This window comes from Scophthalmus maximus, chromosome 3, assembly GCF_022379125.1.
Source record: "Scophthalmus maximus strain ysfricsl-2021 chromosome 3, ASM2237912v1, whole genome shotgun sequence".
Lineage (NCBI taxonomy): Eukaryota > Metazoa > Chordata > Actinopteri > Pleuronectiformes > Scophthalmidae > Scophthalmus > Scophthalmus maximus.
In genome coordinates this window covers 18514109-18531530 of record NC_061517.1, presented here as the reverse complement: position 1 = coordinate 18531530, position 17422 = coordinate 18514109, and the positions used below count along the sequence as shown (strand labels likewise).

The 17422-nt window shown below is 41.1% G+C and overlaps 1 protein-coding gene across 4 annotated transcripts; it reads left to right on the top strand.

The window, feature by feature from the left end:
• The first annotated feature begins 707 nt into the window (after positions 1-707).
• On the top strand, positions 708-16723 carry clcnk (chloride channel K). 4 transcript variants are annotated; one of them, XM_035646105.2, is made up of 20 exons: positions 719-876; positions 968-1149; positions 2430-2561; positions 2803-2931; positions 4910-5049; positions 5187-5264; positions 6054-6129; positions 6679-6804; positions 7432-7516; positions 7783-7884; positions 8255-8339; positions 10669-10827; positions 11191-11260; positions 11418-11528; positions 11935-12151; positions 13988-14121; positions 14518-14588; positions 14983-15063; positions 16001-16087; positions 16299-16723. In XM_035646105.2, exons 2-20 carry the CDS (start codon positions 999-1001, stop codon positions 16335-16337), a joined length of 2073 nt encoding a protein of 690 aa, XP_035501998.2. In that variant the 5' UTR covers positions 719-876; positions 968-998; the 3' UTR covers positions 16338-16723. The 4 variants fall into 4 exon arrangements, 1 of the variants encoding a protein (XP_035501998.2); XR_007030523.1 differs by lacking the exons at positions 13988-14121; positions 14518-14588 and having other exon boundaries at positions 708-876; XR_007030522.1 differs by lacking the exons at positions 14518-14588; positions 16299-16723 and having other exon boundaries at positions 711-876.
• Positions 16724-17422: the final 699 nt, after the last annotated feature.

Genomic DNA, 17422 nt, shown 5'->3' with positions numbered 1-17422 from the left:
TATACTTGAGTCAACATTTGCCAGGTCTGGATATATACTGGTCAAGCTGACATTATGAAAGAAATATGCAAGCAAGAAAGAATCTCTTTGAAGTGCAAAGCATCAACAGTTACTGAAATGTTTTAATCAACTATAGATATATAAATAGATATATTTTCCTCCACACTTTGCAGCTGGAGGAAGACACCGGTCAGCTGCCAAATCTTTTCCTTAATGCAGTTGCAACTTTTTAAAACACATTTTATTACCTCAGCTGTTCTAAGGTTATGGTGTTGATAGATCATCAACTTTTCATCTGTATTGTATTGAAAGTCTTCACTGTGCTTTTTAATAAAATCCCATCTGGCATGCAGGTTGAAAATAATTACACACTTTGGGACACACACACACACACACACACACACACACACACACACACACACACACACACACACACACACACACACACACACACACACACACACACACACACACACACACACACACACACACACACACACACGTACGTCAATTATGAAGCTCCTCCTTGACCTTGTAAAGTGTAGTTTGGTGAAAAAATTGATCTTGATCAATTTCATGAAAACCAATTGTTGTTTAAATGCTAAGATAAGGTATACTGTAAGATTATTCATTTTTCTGCAGCGTGGTTGATAACATCATCAGAAATCCATTAAAATGCTATAGAGCATGAAAATGATTTTTTTAATAAAGAAAGATGAAGGGCACTTTCCAATGTTCCTCCAAAGAGTTAACATCAGCTTCCTTTCGACCGTGACTGCTCCATTACCTCAATATGCTAATATTCGCAGAGGTCAGTTGAGCGACCAACTTACCTAAACTACACACTCAAACACACACAATCATATAACTTCCAAGGTAAGTCTTTGTATTTGTATTTTGCAGTATCTGTAGTAATAAAAGCCTGGATTCAATTGATATATACATATTTTATTCTTTATTCATGCAGTGTTTGTTTGAGCCTGTATTAAGCACACAGGATGAAGAGCCTAGACGAGGCTCCCGGGAGTGAAAGAGACAGAGAGAGCAAGAACCCAGAGCGAGGAAATCGATACGAGACGTCCCATTATAAGAGTGCGCTCCTCTCTGATCCATGGAAACCATGCAGACGGCCCCGTGCCATTGTCAAAGGTCAGACTGAAAATCAGTAGGATCTAATCAATCCTGACCAAATCAATACACCAGAGACTAACTTCATTATGCTTGTGATATCATACATGAATTTGAGTGTTGTTTGACCCATAGATTATTGTTGAGTTCAAAGACAACAATGTGAGAACAATGTGTTTGTAGACGTTTATATGATAATGCTGTTTGTATGATAATGTCTCTATACCAATTATTGATTTTTAATATTCATTACCCATGCGTGAGTATCATCTGCTACGGATATTTTGCATGCTCTGCACACATGCTGTTGTTTAAGTGTTATATTTTGACCATATCTTGTTGCTTTTTGCATCCGTCCATATTTCCAAGTCTCATACGCAATTCCCACTGCAGGAACTCGACAGTCCTGGGGGAATAACATATCCCTCATCCTCGTCTTTTAAGGACGTTGTGAGGCAATCGGTTTTTATTTGTGTTTCCACTGTATTTTACAAATCTTCTTGGTGAAAAAGGCAACAGTGGAATGAACTGTATCATTTTTACATACTGTTTGCTTAGTGAGTAATGGGATGGACAACAATGGATAAAGTGGTGCTGATATTGTTATAATATTGTACTCTTTCACCGGAGAACTCCTCTGGAACAACTTTCCTTTTCTAAAGTCTACAACTGTCTAAATGGCCTCCTCTAGCCTTATACTGGAAGTGTTTTCCATGTTTCTTCTATTCTCCTATTCTTGCATGGGTCTCAGGAAGGCAATGCTGGGTCAGTTGGCCAACCACCAGAGTTCAGACTGAAATATCAGGACTATAAGGGAATTTTGTACAGATATTCATGGTGCCCAGATGATGAATCCTAATGATTTTGTGATTCCCCCACCTTTCATTCAGAACCACGGGCCGGTCAAATCTTTCACTCAATCCCTCAATTTCTCAAAATCTATGAAATGAATCGGCACACGGCTCTCAGATGACATATCCTGCAGTCTTTGACTGGTTTGGAAACTTGCATTTGTTCCCAGATTTAGCTCCAGGATCTCCCCAAAGCCGAGGGAGAACAGCGGATACAAATGTAAAGAGACAACATGCTATTAGAGAACCCCTGGATGAGTTAACAGGCCTCGTTGTCTCATCATTCACATGAATATATTGTAGTATCTGATTTAAACAAATGCAGTCCTCTACCTTGTCCTCCTGCCAATTGTTTTACAAGCTCTGAATTTTAGCTACAGTTCTTCTAACCCAGAATATGCATCTGTTAAAAAAATAAATAAAAGGCTAAAGCACATTTTGTGTTTACAGAGTGGCTCCTGACACTGAGGTGTTGTCTGGGAGCAATGTGTGGGATGGAGTGGTACAGCTATGCTGCTCTGGGCATTGTGATGGCCTTCCTCAGCTTTCTCATGGACCTGAGCGTAACAAAACTGCTGAGCGGTGAACACACACACACACACACACACACACACACACACACACACACACACACACACACACACACACACACACACACACACACACACACACACACACACACACACACACACACACACACACACACACACACACACACACACACACACACACACACAGAGAGAGACAGAGAGAGATTTTTTTTTGATTTTGAAGAATGGAGATAATTATTATAATTATTGTCTCTCTCTCACTTCCCTTGTAGCTCACCAGTGGCTTTATATGAAGCTGGAGGGCAACAGTTTGCTGCAGTTCGTCTGTTGGACTCTTTACCCAGCATGCCTCTGTGCTGTTGCATCATCATTCTCCCACAACATCTGTCCCTTCTCCACAGGTCTGTCATTCAGAGGTTCTTCCCACAAAAACCTTTTTTTCCATCACTCCACAAAACACAAACTCCAGGTTTACTAACTTCTGAATTAGCCCCAGGGTTTACAACATGCACTGTGAACGTTTTAATGATTGATATAGTATGGACAAAAACAGTATCATTATTGTGTTTTATTAGTTAAAATAAAGAATAGCTATACCTACGATGAAGCTCAGACCATATTTCATGACAAATTTATAAATAAATGCGCACAACTCCATGAAGTTCACACTTTTTTTCCATTTTATCTTGATTTTTCCTCTGCCTCTTTTCAACACATTTCTTTCCTACCTAAAGTAAATGGCATTGCATAAAAGTCAAGTGTGATATTATCTTTAAATTCCAGTGAGTTTTAAAGACGGACATAAATATGAAAAGTCAACTTTGATTTTATCTCTATAACAAAGAGCCTTTAGGATGTGATGCTGTGTGAAGGTGTGGGCTGGTGTTGAGAAGCCTCAATGCGGGGCTGGGACATCAAAACAGCCCCAACAAATCGGGCATGAAAACACCATGCGGCCGTCCCGCGTCGGGACGTCAACATATTAACAGGCACTGCGGCCTCTGTGATCCCATCACAAGATGGTTTCATTACTTATGAATACCAGATGTTCCGGCTGATCGCTCGGGTACGTCGGGCTGATGATGTCACAGGCCCGCACTGTTTCCGAGCAACAACACCAATTTCTGGAGGCTTGTAAACGATGGGTCAAGGAAGGTTTTTCTCAGGTGATAGTACAAGCCTCTTGAAGCAGCAGCATGTGATCAGTTGATCCATCCTCGGTTAGATTTTTCCTGATTCTAGTAAGAGATTTTTTTTCTATCAGTTTTCTAATTTTCCAGGTAGATGAATCAATATTTCTGGCTTAAAATTCATCTCGATATGCCTCAAAGGTTATAAACACTTTCAAGCTCTTATCTTTTCTTTTTTAACTGAGGGAAATGATTCCATGCCTTGAAGTTTTAATTAAGACAGTTCCTGATTTAAATTCCAGGGAGTGCAGAGCTTCAAGGTTCGTGACACAGGTCTTCTGATTCAAGAGATTTTGTATTTCTCTGTTCTTTTTCGGATTTGATTTCCTCTTACGTGTTGAATATCAGTGAATTATTTCTTAGAGAATTGCTCCTAAATGCTATCAATGTTTGTTTCATTTATTTTTTAGTCTTGTTTTTACTTTGACCATTTTCTGATTCGACTGTCTGCTATTTGGCAAAACAGGTTCAACAGCAATGGACTTAATGAAAGGAAATGCAATAAAAGGAAGTGAAACAATGACTCAAGAGGCAAAAAGGGTCTGAGGATTTATGCATACTGAGGCTATTGAACAGAAACGTAATAAAGAAAGGCTTGTTATTATTCAGAGAGACATGGACACTATTTAGGCAAGAGGCTGCCAGACTTTCAGTCTGAGGATTTTGAATCTGCTCAGTTTGGAGGCTTGTTATTCTGGACTTTGGCAGTGTCGAGATTATCAGTCCACCTCTAGCTTGGTGTGATGCGAATGGAGAAAGCATAGTTATACTTTTCTCCTCACCCGGCCTTCTCCCTTTCCACCCCAAGTACCCCGACTATCACAAGACTTCACTACAACTGCCCCAGTCGGCTTTGGGCTCATGTTTTTGGCCTGTGTCGGTGACGTGGCGACACTGCTCTCTTACTGCAAGCAAAACAAGATGTCAGAAATGTGTTTGATTTATGTGACCACATTCTCAAAAGAAGTGTTAACAAAGCTGAAAATACTGTCTGTAGTTGAGTTATGCTTAATTTTCAGTCAATCTATTTTCTGCTGGTTGTCACTGAATTCCCACAGAAGGGCTTTCCATCCCCGCCTAACATCAATCAAATTATTCTGAAATGATTTAAATTATGAACGTGTATTAATTGCTTTAATTAAACCTTTAGATTGCTTTAGTGAATCTGGTCCTGTTTATTTCTTTTCAGGCTCGGGGATACCTGAGGTACGAACCATGCTGTCTGGCATTGAAATGCCTCATTACTTGTCTCTCACGAACATGTTTGCCAAGTTCCTGGGCCTTATCTGTACACTGGCAGCCGGCAGCACTGTTTTCCTGGGCAAAGTGGTACGAGACGTCTCAGTTTGTCATACAAAACATATAGCTATTCTTTTACATTGTGTGTGTGTGTGTGCTCAGCTTCATTTTGAGTTTCTAGCATAGTTTCTTATTTTTATATATCTTTATTTGTCTCCTATCATCAGGGTCCATTTGTGCATCTTTCCACCATGGTGGGATCGTACCTGAGCAAATTCTTCACTCCCGTACAAGCCAATAAGAAGGTAAAATCACAAGTTTTTCAGAATTAAGGAAGGCTTTACCACTTCAGACATATTTGTAATTGTACAGTTAGACCAGTAAACCCTTTTACTTCAGTCAGAAAGCCTAAAGCTTGGAGAAACAGAGAAAACGTGGTCATTTAGCCTCTTTTAGCACATTACTTTGTTTGTTCAGCCTATAAACGCACCTCTCTTCAACTTCGTAAACTCACTGTGCACAGCTTGTCACCTGTCAAGGTGAAGCCACTGAACAGCACTTTAAAATGTTCCTATGTTAGGGATCGATTGTTTTGTATGCATGTGTTTTTACTTATATTTTTGTTCCATTTTAGAGATGATAGACTTTTTTTAACTATTTATTTCTATTCTTATTAATTGCACTGATGTCAAAAAATGATGAGAAACTTTTTTTTCTGTTTCTTCTGTGTATGCAAGTACTGTTTGAAATGACAATAAAGAAATACTGATTCACTCATACTCTGGGGACAATGTGCAGATTATAGCTCGTTTATTTTCAAACTATGACTTGAAGGGGAATTGCAGAATATGAGATTTATGGTTATTAATGATTCATTATTATTATATAGTAATATAAATATCATGTTACATCTTCCTTAAAAGAATTGGGTCAGTTTGATTCTTGGTCAGGATAGTAGCCCAGAAACTGGAGAAACTGAAATTTCTCCCCAAGATGTGGAACAATATTATGTATGTCATTGCATATTTCTGTGGTATATAATAAGTAAAAAAAACAACAGATGTCACATCACATTCAGACTCGTTCTTTTTCAGGACAAAGCAGCTGGAGAAATGCTGGTTGTAGCTGCTGCGGTTGGGGTAGCCAGCTGCTTCGGAGCTCCCGTCAGCGGTGAGCGAGCCACCAGAAGGCTCAGCATTAAGAATGTCTAATGCTTATTTACCCACTTGCACAATATTTTCCCTTATGCCCTTTACTTCTAAATGCGTTTCCACCTTTGATTTCCCCTTCATAAGCTTCACATATTTGCTCCTCCGTTTTATCCTTCCTCACCTCTGCTCCTTCATCCTCCTCACTCATCTCTTCCTTCCTTGATCTCTCACCTCACAATTCATTTTTTGCAACCTTTGCCGGGGCTTCAACACCTCTGGTTCAAAGTCCATTTACACTTACACTGTAAGATACATTCAAATTGTTCAAATGTATATAAAACAAGAATGTGTCTATTCACACCTGCTTTATATTTGTCTATATTGAATTATAATAGTATTCGTGTTTTTGCCACACTTGTAGGCAGCTGAACTATTCATCACTGATAAATTAAGAGCAGAACTCTTAGCACAACAGTGATTTCCAAAGTGACTTGAAATCACTTATTTCCGTTTTTGTTGTTGTCGTTGTTCTTGTACCTTTATCCGCCCGCAACCTCTGCTCTTGTAGGTGTGTTGTTCAGTGTCGAGGTGATGAGCTCCCACTTCGCCCTGACGCATTACGTCCCGTGTTTCTTCGCCGCTGCCTGCGGGGCGTTGACCTTCCGCCTCTTCACAGTGTGGAGTGGAGATGAAGGTAATGGAGGCCCTGATCTGCACTCTTGCCTAATCCTGGTCGACAAAGATAAGATTCAATTTAGAATCTCACTTTAGAAAAGCGGCCACACACCCAATAACATGATCTAACATCTAAGGTTTGATTCAAGTGTGTTTACATACGCCAGTTACACTCAATGTTCTAAAAGTATTTGGACACCCCTTCCAACAACCTTGTGTGTACTTTTGGTCCAGTACTGTTTTATTTATGGACTAGACTGTACATTTTGGCTGTCCACATACCATATAGTGCAAGTGCCCTCACAATTAGTTAAACATTTAACATTATGTATTATTCTGTATGTATACTTACCAGAAAGAAAACTCATTAAAATACAATTTTTAGAATTGAGTTTAAGCCTATAGTTTTTTTGGTTGTAATTCATTTTAGCTTGTTGGTCATTGGTCATTTTATCTCGTCAATAATGTTAACAGCTATGTAATCACTTGTCATGACAATAACCAGAAACAAAAGTCACAGAAATATTTAAGTTGGCAGACTGTACATTCCATTTAAATCTCAATGCAATAAAGTGAGGGAAGATTAGATTTTGGACCGCCGTGGGAGAAAGAGGAGGGGTAGCTCCAATCTGTTTTGTGTCCACAGAGACTCTTCAGGCGTTGTTCAAAACTAATTTCCCCACTGCTCTACCTTTCTACCCGCTGGAGATTCTGCTGTTTGCTTTCCTGGGGTAAGTTCATTTTTGACCCCATTTGCATGATAATTCTGTTCCTGTTCCACAAATATGAACTGAGAGTGATCACAAGGAAAATCCTTTGACCAGTTCTGCTGTGTTTTTGTTCCTTTCTAGTTGGCATTAAGGTTGTTGTTTTTGTCATTCATTTCTTTCTGGGCCTCCTCCCCCTCGTAATGATCCTAATGGCATCTGATGGCCAATTGCTGCCAGGTAAAGCCTCTCGTCTCTACTTGTGGACTCAGTTTTCTGTCTGAAAACAGGCTGCTGTGTGGAGCTGCGAGCTGCTGCTACCTCTCCTGCCATCGGTGGATCCTGCAATTTACCAAAACCAACCCAGTCTTCATTAAGATGCTGGCGACAGAGTGAGAGCTCAATCCTCACAATGTGAAAGCCATTTTGTGATGAGTCACCGGCTGCAACAAAAATTTGAAGACTATCCACATAACAATAGAGCACCTTTTTTACCACATAATCTACCCTGATATTTTGCAGCTGATATTTTTCAATAAAGATGCACATCTTCCTATTAGGTATTACTGCTTTGTACCATGCCTCTGTACAACTGTGGGCCACGTTGGAACAGGACAGTTTTTTATAGATATAACTTCAGGTGTCCCTGATGGACAAAGAGCAGAGCAGGTCTAGGGATAATAATACAATTAAAATTTTTGAAATGATTGGAAACATGTGACCCATGTAACAGTGGCTATATTTGTGAATGCCTCTCTGCAGGAAGGGTCTATACTCCGGCATGGTGGCCTTCCTCCTGGCATCTGTGACGTTTCCAAACTTTGCCGGTCAATACATGGCTTCTAAGGTGAGAATCAGCTGTCCCTATTTTTTGTTCTGGGTGGAAACTGAATGCAACACGTCAGAATTTCCAGGAGGTTTGCAGAAAAGACAAGTCAAAGAGGCCGATGAGCAGTTTCGGCAGGAGACGTTTATTTTTGCGATGTGGTTCACAGCACAAAACAAGACGAATCAAAGTGCACATGGGTGTACAGTTCTTTTGTACTTCACGGTCTACAGGGTTAGAACAGGCCACCTGAGGTGTAACACGTTTCAATTGTTCACAACAAGGACACATCTGCGTCATCGTACTACACAGCGCCAACGAGATGCCGGTCACAGCGAGGACACCAGCATAATTATGTCTAGCATCAACAAGACATTGTTCACATTGCTTACAATCAAGACGCATTCTGCCTCTAGAATTACTTCAACTCTGAGCGAGCGCCACGTGCTTTCAAAAAAAATAATACTCACACTATTGGTCTAATGCCATGGTAAAATTTGTCACATTTGTGGTTCCGCAGCGCCAGTGTCTTTAACATCAGAATTGTTACGTTATGAGGGAGCGGGACCCAAATGCAGTAGAGCAATAAAATTAATAATTTCAATGAACGGAAAAAAAAAACAGACTTACAGTCTCTGGAGGCAGCAATAACAACAAAAAAAATCACTGCACCAAACCAAACAGGGGAACTAGGCACGGGAGACATCACCGACAAAGGGAAGCACAGAGACTAAATAGACACAAGAGGGCACAGCTAACGAGACACAGGTGACCCAAATTATGAACAGGTGCAGGCAATCACAGGGGCAGGAGCCACAGGAAGTGAACAGAAACAAGACACAGTAAAAAGGAAGTGAAGGGACTTCAGAATAAAACAGGAAACTGCATCAACAACTCTAGAAACAAGGATTAACAAAAGTAAATTAACTAAGGCGAAGACACAAGTTTATTTGTGTAGCATATTTCAACACCAAGGCAATTCAAAGTGCTTTACATAAAACATTAAAAGCAATTGGTAAGAAACACATAAAATCACATTAAAATACAATAATTAAAAGAGAAAATAACAAGATGTTAGAGTAGAATTAGACAGGTGATAAAAGTTACAGTGCAGTAAAAGAAATGCAAAGATAGTTTATTTGCTGAAAGGCAGCGGCAAACAGAAAAGTCTTCGGTCTTGATGTAAAAGAGCTGAGAGTTGCAGCTGCTTGTTCCAGATCTGTGGAGCATAGAAACTGAAACGCTAGGAAGATACAATCTTAACAGAGATACACAAGGAACGGAAATCCAATAAATAAATCAAAGTCCACTAGAGTTCAGAAACTTATGAGTTCATGGGGAACCATGACAAGAATATCCAATGATGGTAGGAGCCTGCTACAGTAGCAGTTACCTTCAACTTCCAATATGGCCACCGACAAAATGAGTGGTTTCATGATGCGATATTTTTTTAAGGAATTGACACGCCTGCTCAGTGATGGCTCTTATATCTTAGTTGACTGCAGAGACTGACAGTGATGTGAAAAAGGGCATCATGGAATGAGTTCCATATTGTTGCTGCCAGCACAATGAGTTTTCTTTTACACACATCCCTGTCGAGCTCGGAGGTCAGGGTAGAACGACCCTTCTCCGTCTAAATGGCAGAACACTTCTCATTGGCACTTCTGTAGACGGATTTGGACTCAGTGTTCGTCGACAGCCATTTGCCAACATCATTGCTCGAAATCAACTTTTGAGTGTGTGATGCACATCTCGATAAAGGGGGAAGAAAATGATATCCCTTGGTCTGAGCCAGTGCGGAGCACTCTTCCAACATTTGTGAATGTCACATCTTGATCTTCACTCCCCCTTCTCATCAGAATCTGAATATGGAGTTTCTGTCCAATCCATACTCGAGAGTGTGGTCCGTCATTTTGAGAGCGTTATTTCTTCACTTTGTGTTCAGATTTTGTAACGCTTTCCACCACAACCCCCACTCTATGGCAAATGCCCGCTGTTCACATGCAGATTAGCTCTGCTCCTGCTCAAAACTGGTTGCCTGCATTCAGATATATTTGCTGCACAATTGTCCTGTGGTTCTGTTTGAAACCACCACCACCAATATACTGTCAGGTCTGATGTCTGACTCTTTATACATACCCATTTTTAAAGATTTTGTGCCACAGACAGCGTACAGAAGTCAGACAGTATGTCTAATGGAGTAGATTGTCTTGTCTTTTCACGAGATTCACTGATGATACACAGACTGTAAAATAACGCTGCCTCATCCTTTTATTGTTGACCTTTTGTTTCATTATAGCTTTTCCTGCATTCTAGAAAGTCATCTGAATGATAGCCATCTCTTTCACAGTACACCATGAAGCAACTCCTCACCTCCCTGCTGGATAGCAGGCAGTGGAGCTCTCAGTTCCATAATGCCTCTGTGCATCTGGAGCCTGAGCCTTTGTTGGAGTGGAGCTCACCGGGGAGTCCCGTCTACCTGCCTTTGGCTTTCTTTCTGCTCATGAAGGTACTCACAATAAGTCCAACCAACTCTTTCCTCTGTCAACCTACACCGATTAAGCGCCAGGTATGAATGTGGACAAGTTTATTCTATCTAATGTAATAATATCTGTGAGGAAATCACTTTTCCTGGACGCACTCAGTTGGATCACTGCAGCGATGACAGTTTTGTCTCTCATTACTGCACGCAAAGGTGTCAGGGGAATGGACATGATTCAATCTTTATTTGTGCAAAACTGATCTGATATCTCTGCAAACGCAGTGACTCATCTGCTACTATGCTACATGTGCTATAGTAGAGCTGCTGCTGTGGCTGTTTGACGGATTGTGTTGAGATTTGACAGTTTGTGTTGTTGTTGTTGGTCCTGAGATGTGGATGTTGGTCCTCGCCTGCACTCTGCCTGTTCCAGCCGGATACTTCATGCCAGTCTTTGTCTATGGTGAGTGAGGGCGACGGGAAAAGTCAAGCTTGTTTTTGGAGAAAACCTGAACGGCTCAAGTTTTTATTTAAGTGTGAGGGTTTTTCCTGGTAGGTTAAACTGAAAAATAATCAGAGAAACTCGTCTGATGTGTTTTTTAATTTCTTTTTTTCCCTAGGGGCAGCTTTGGGCCGTTTGCATGCAGAGGGAGTAGCGTATGTGTTTTCCTCTGGAGTGACTTCAGGGCAGCAGTGGGCCTCCATAAATCCTGGAGGCTATGCACTGGCTGGTAAAAAAAACAAACAATAATAGCCTTTTGGTGTTATATAAAGTAATAAGAATGACATGTAGTCTTGCCTGTATATGTGCAACGTTTACTCTCCTCTTACACGTACCTTAATTCTGCATCCTTTTTTCAAACAAGATCTGCCAAGAGATACATTTGATACCTTTTTGATAATTTTTCTTAACGTATTCGAAGAAATTGAAAGTATTATAGTATATTGTTCACATTTCCATCTCAGAACGTACATGAAACAGTATTAAGTACTGGGTTAATTGTACAAATTGTAATGTGTATTATGCTTGATAAATACCGATAAGTTATTTGGATGCATATTAGGCTGACAACAAATTTTAGTTCACAACGATATCAATACCTTGAATAGCCCTTAAGTATGTTTCCTGCGTTAAAGGTGCAGCAGCCCTATCTGGGGCCGTGACACACACCTTGTCCCCAGCTCTCCTGGCCATAGAGCTCACTGGCCAGTTCAGCCACGCTGGGCCAGTTCTCCTCGCCACTCTCCTGGCCAACGCCCTGGCTCGCTCTGGGCACCGCCCCTCTTTCTATGACGCCCTCTCTGTCAGCAAGAGACTGCCACACCTGCCCTCCCTGAAGAGAGCATGCCCTCAGTGAGTAAAAAAAAACAAAGAAAAAAAGTGTCAGGCTTTTTAAAGGAATACGCCAAGGTTTGACATGATTATCTCTGCGATCAGCTGTTGAATATTGAAAGTATATTCATGGATATTGTCCATGTTCCTGCAGTAAAACAATGGCTGTGTTGCCCCATAACACTAAAGCACTGGCACATGATATAAATAAATTTTAATCAGCAATACTGAAAGCTTAAATTGAAATAAAATCTAAGATTTTTCATCAGAGCATGAAAGTTTTCCATTAAACATGAAAGCTTGGGAAAAGAAAATACTAATGACAGCTCTAGGGTTGACACTAGGTTCTGTTCTGTTGATTCAACAGTGGCCCAAATTTCGAGGTGGATGCCATTCATTTTGTTTGAGATATTATGGCTCTCAGAGGATAAATGTAACTGGCTTGAGCTGAATCAACATTTGGTCCAAATTTACAGTTGTCCATACTAGAGATCATGATATTTTAATTCAAAAACTACACACCAAATTCCCGTACGCCGACTAAACATTGGCATATGTTGTCAAGTTAACTATATGCTTTTTTGAAGCTGTAAAATGTGGCATTTAATTCGAAGCCAGGCTAATCCTAATTATAAATTAGCCTTCCGTAATGTGACCTGCACCTGTATTTGACATCCATACAGTAGCCGACCTTCACGCAGCAGAGTGAAGCAAGCTCAAAAAACGGTTGCACCTGTGGGGTTTAAATGGCTTATGATACCTGATGCTCACTCACAGCAACACTGCAGTAATGGAAGGCTGGAAAAAAAATCTCAGCAGCGAACCAAAGTAATGACTGAGTCACAGCTAATGACGAAGAACCCCATGAACCACCCACACATCTATTACTTTCCATTTTTACTCCGAGGGAGATAAACCGTACTTGAAAATGAATGAGCGGGCGGAGGAAAATCACATTGAGGGAGTACTACATGGACACTTGTCAACAGTTTCTCCCACCACATGTGCACTGTTCCGAGACACTACACCTTTAAAAAATGCATTTACTATGACCACATGCATATGTGGGCAAATAATAATTCTTACCGTAATTCATCTATCCAGAGATTTAATTTCTTGGTGTCGTCCTTTTTTACAGTATAATATAGGGATCCACAACTGTGTACAAGAATCTATATACAAAACTCTTCTTCTTCTCAACATACAGTCGTAAAACCACCCGGGTTAGTGATCTCCTTGTGTTGCTGGTGAAGTTAGTGTCTGGGACATTAGTCATTTCCCTCACCAGGATAATAATTCTTTGTGTAATTATCCACTGAAATCTCAGATGAAAGTCACATGGCTTTAGTGGTTAAATGTATTTAACTGTAGAGATTTGTAGAGAAGAGTTGTCAAGATGCTCAATGTCACGGCAATCAGAAAGAATGAACGTATGCCCTGACCAGATATATGACTCCATATTGCCTCGGTGAATTTTTCTTCTTCTTGACAACCACTAATAGCATGTTCACATAGTACTCAAGACATCATTACCCACAGATCCTCGCTGACAGCACTCACGCTGAGATGACTCCGAGTAATCCTCAAACTCAGACACCTCATGGGTCACGTTGTTGGCTGCCGGACGCCACAGACTGTTTCAAAATGCTTTTGGGAATAACAAAACCTTTCATCGCCGGTTTAAAGCTCTTCACTGTGACTGTGCTGACAGCAGGCGTCACGTGACTGTCGCGAACCTTAGGACTTGAGCTTACTGCTATTTGCCCCTCTTTGTGTCTGAGCACACACACGTCAGACCCACCTTTGTTGCCGTCATCGAATCAAACCCTCTCTTTTTGTTCGTGAATTCTCCTGCAGGCTTCCCTCCGTAGCAGTTGGACAGTTTTTGGGAGTGAAACCAATACAGCTTCAGAAAGCAGCCGGGCCAGCAGAGATTGAACATGCTGTCAAAACAAGCAGTCAAACTCAGATCCCCGTGGTTGACTCACATGGTGCGTAGACAAGCATTGTGCCCCAGTCGCATGAATCACGTTCTGTCCAAATCTGTTCATGAAGAGAAATAGAATATATTTGAGGCAAGCAGGAGCTCTGACAAAATGTTTAATTCATAGTTCACCACATAGTCCCTGAAAAGGAAAGACAGAAATGATGAGAGAAATTAGGAAAAAATTGTAACTGTTAACAAAAGCTGCAGCAATTCAGTGCCTCGATGAGAGAGAGAAAACAAAGGATGGGCCAGCTGAGCCTTTCAGCAGCAGTCACACGGATGAGTCTTTAGTGTGCGACGGACAGACGACTCACAGCCCACTAGAGACCTGCACACACTGAACTACAGCACCGACTGTGGCGGAGAGGAAATTGATCTCTTTTCTTGTCTCCCGTTGAAGAGTCGCCGATTTTGCTGGGCTTCGTGCTTCGATCAGAGCTGCGGATTTTCCTGCGTCACGCCGCGGCTGAGGTAGAGGAAGCCGGAGCCGAGTTGAGATGGGGCAACCGCAGGGTTTCGGAAGGGGGCGGAGGACGCAACTGTTTGATGCCGCTTAAAAGGCAGGCCGTGTCTTCACGAGCCATTTGACACCAGCTGAATGTTAAACGTCTCCAGATAGAGAGGATGGCGGCCGGACGCGCAGACAGTTGCGGCCTGATGTAAAATGCTAATTCAATGACAGCACACATCCATTGTAGCAAATGGAGAGAACCCACGCGAAGAGAATAGGAAACAGGTTCATGAGACTGTGGCAGTACCCGAGCATACACCTACTGTAATACAGTGTGCAGTCAGTCTTAATTGTAAATCATCATTTCTGATTATGAGACTAAATGTAACGTCGAATGTTTGCGCTGTTCATCAGACCCTGGAGAAACATCTGGATGAGGTCTGCTGCGTTCGCCCCGCCTCTGTCCTGTTATCACCTCACAGCACTGTCCAGGAGGTAGGAGATCCCCCCCCCTCTCCCATCTTTGTACACTAAAGGATCACTAGTTTTTCGTAAAAACTAGAGAGGAAGTTGTTAACACCACTTTGGAGATAACGTGAGAGATGAACGATGTATGTAAAACTGGCTCCTAACTCAATGCCAGCAGCCTGGCCACTGTCCAAAGCGGAAAACTCAAATTCAAATTTGGACAACTATCCTTGAGTTAAACGTGCTGTGGTATTAATGAGTAGTCTGGTTGTTTCACTCGGTGATCGAGTTGTAAGAAAGCAAACCGCGTGTCGTTTTTGAATCCCCACAAAAAAACGCGTCCCAACCTGGTGAAAGAAAAGCTTGAAGGGGAACCAGTGTAAATATAGTGTCACTTTTTCTATCGCCATTAAACTGTGCAATCGATTTTTATCATCGCAATGCAAAGTTTAAGCCAAAGAAATTGTCTATTTCCGTTGGAAGTATGATGCTGGTTCTGGAAGGCAGTTAGGCTGTCTTAGCATGAGGACGAATTATACAAAAGCGAAAAGTAAAATAATTTTGATGGATAAATTGTTGTTTGTCACAAAATTTTACTCCCACTTAGACTGACAATTGTCACTTTTACACTTGTGTTCATGTACAGCATTTTGTGGTTGTTATAGGTGTTTTCTTTTTTTCCAAACAGTTGTTTTTTTAGCTGTATTTCAGTGTCGCTGTACAGAGCCAGGCTCAGCCAGATGTTCATATCAAAAGAAGTCATTGTATGTCAATGTTGTGTTCACAACTTGTTAGTGCCCCCAAGTGGCCAAAATGCATTTGTTTTGGTATCAATTGTCTCATCTAACCTCCGAAAGGGAAGCAAATTAGCATATTTCCATAAATGGTAAAAAAAAAAACAATAAAAAAAACATTTTTATAATGGCAGCAAATTCAAAATCCCATGTCCTCTGTGTCATTGCAGGCCCACGGTGTACTGAGTCTAGTGGGAGACCAGACCTTGTATGTCACAGAGAGAGGACGGTTGGTCGGGCTACTCACGTGGTCAGAGGTAGCGATCATTTGTATGCGTTTACTCACACTCTACATCCTCCACGAGTGTAATCTTTCCTGTTATCTCGACGATGCAGACGGATTTTGTCACATTCCTCTTTCATACACACTTTGTAAGCGAGACTACCTGTATGGTTTTGTTGACATTATTTAGGGTGCGGGAGGGAAAATCGCTACTTATGAATTCCTTTCTCCAATTTCTCCTCCAGATGAAGAAGATATTGGAGGACTTGGCCAGAGAAATCTAAGCGGTGACGAATGGGAAATAAGTCCATCCCTTGACCATCCATGAATCCAACCCTGTCTGATTAGATTGCAACACAAGCCTGGCTCTAATAATGATATCACGTCTTCAGTTCCCCAAGCGTAATAGAATTTGCACACAAACAAAACCGTCATTAGACGGAGGCTCGGCTATTACCTGAGCTCATTGTTGTGTGCTTTTATTGAAATTCATTGGATCGTGTCCACTGAGGAGATAGTACTGTTGTCTCACCTTGTGACACAGCTATATTAAATGTGTGTCTGCCCAGAATGATGATTTAAAACGGTAAAACCTCGCTGGTCTGATTTACTGCCAAACCATTTTTGAGAACATTCCCATTTAGTAATGTCAAATAAAATATTGATTGTGCAACATGTGGCATTTTTGTATTGATGGATTTTCTAACTCCCACTCCTCAAGTCTTACTATTTGGTCATAATCATACATAACCCTTCTATTTTTAAGACTTTAGGGGATGTAAACAGAAAGTGTGATGTTAGTTAGTGTAAGTTAATTACCTTTGGCTGATAATTTGAGTCCCATTTTGTATTCGTTTGTAGTTTGGCATATTTGAGTAATAAGAAATGTGTCAAGTCAGTAGTAGATGCTCTTTGCGAAGTTTTCAAACTGAAGCAACTGAAAGAAAAAAAAAAAATCAAGATTCTCCTTCAAGCTCGGGAGATGTAAAGATAATCTTCTTCTATGCTTCCTAAGCAGACCTATGAATGTAAATGTGTGAGGGAGATTGGAGATGACGGTGCCTTCGAGAAGTCACATTGAATCTATCAAACTATGTCTGTGTGCTCACATTTGACCAAACTATGACTCAGTTCAGGTTTTAAATGTTCCTCTGTTGCCTCTTAGAGCTGTCTGTCACCTTGACTTCTGACGCTCCAGCTGCTGACTGCAGGCCACATCGGCGGGCGCAACTACAGTTACTAACATCCTTTTTATCCTCACACATAAATATTTGCCACACATCTTGCCCCCCCCCCCCCCAACTCCTCTCTCTAGGGAGGTTTTAAGACATCTACTCTAAAAACATACTCCAAGTTAGAAATTGACAAC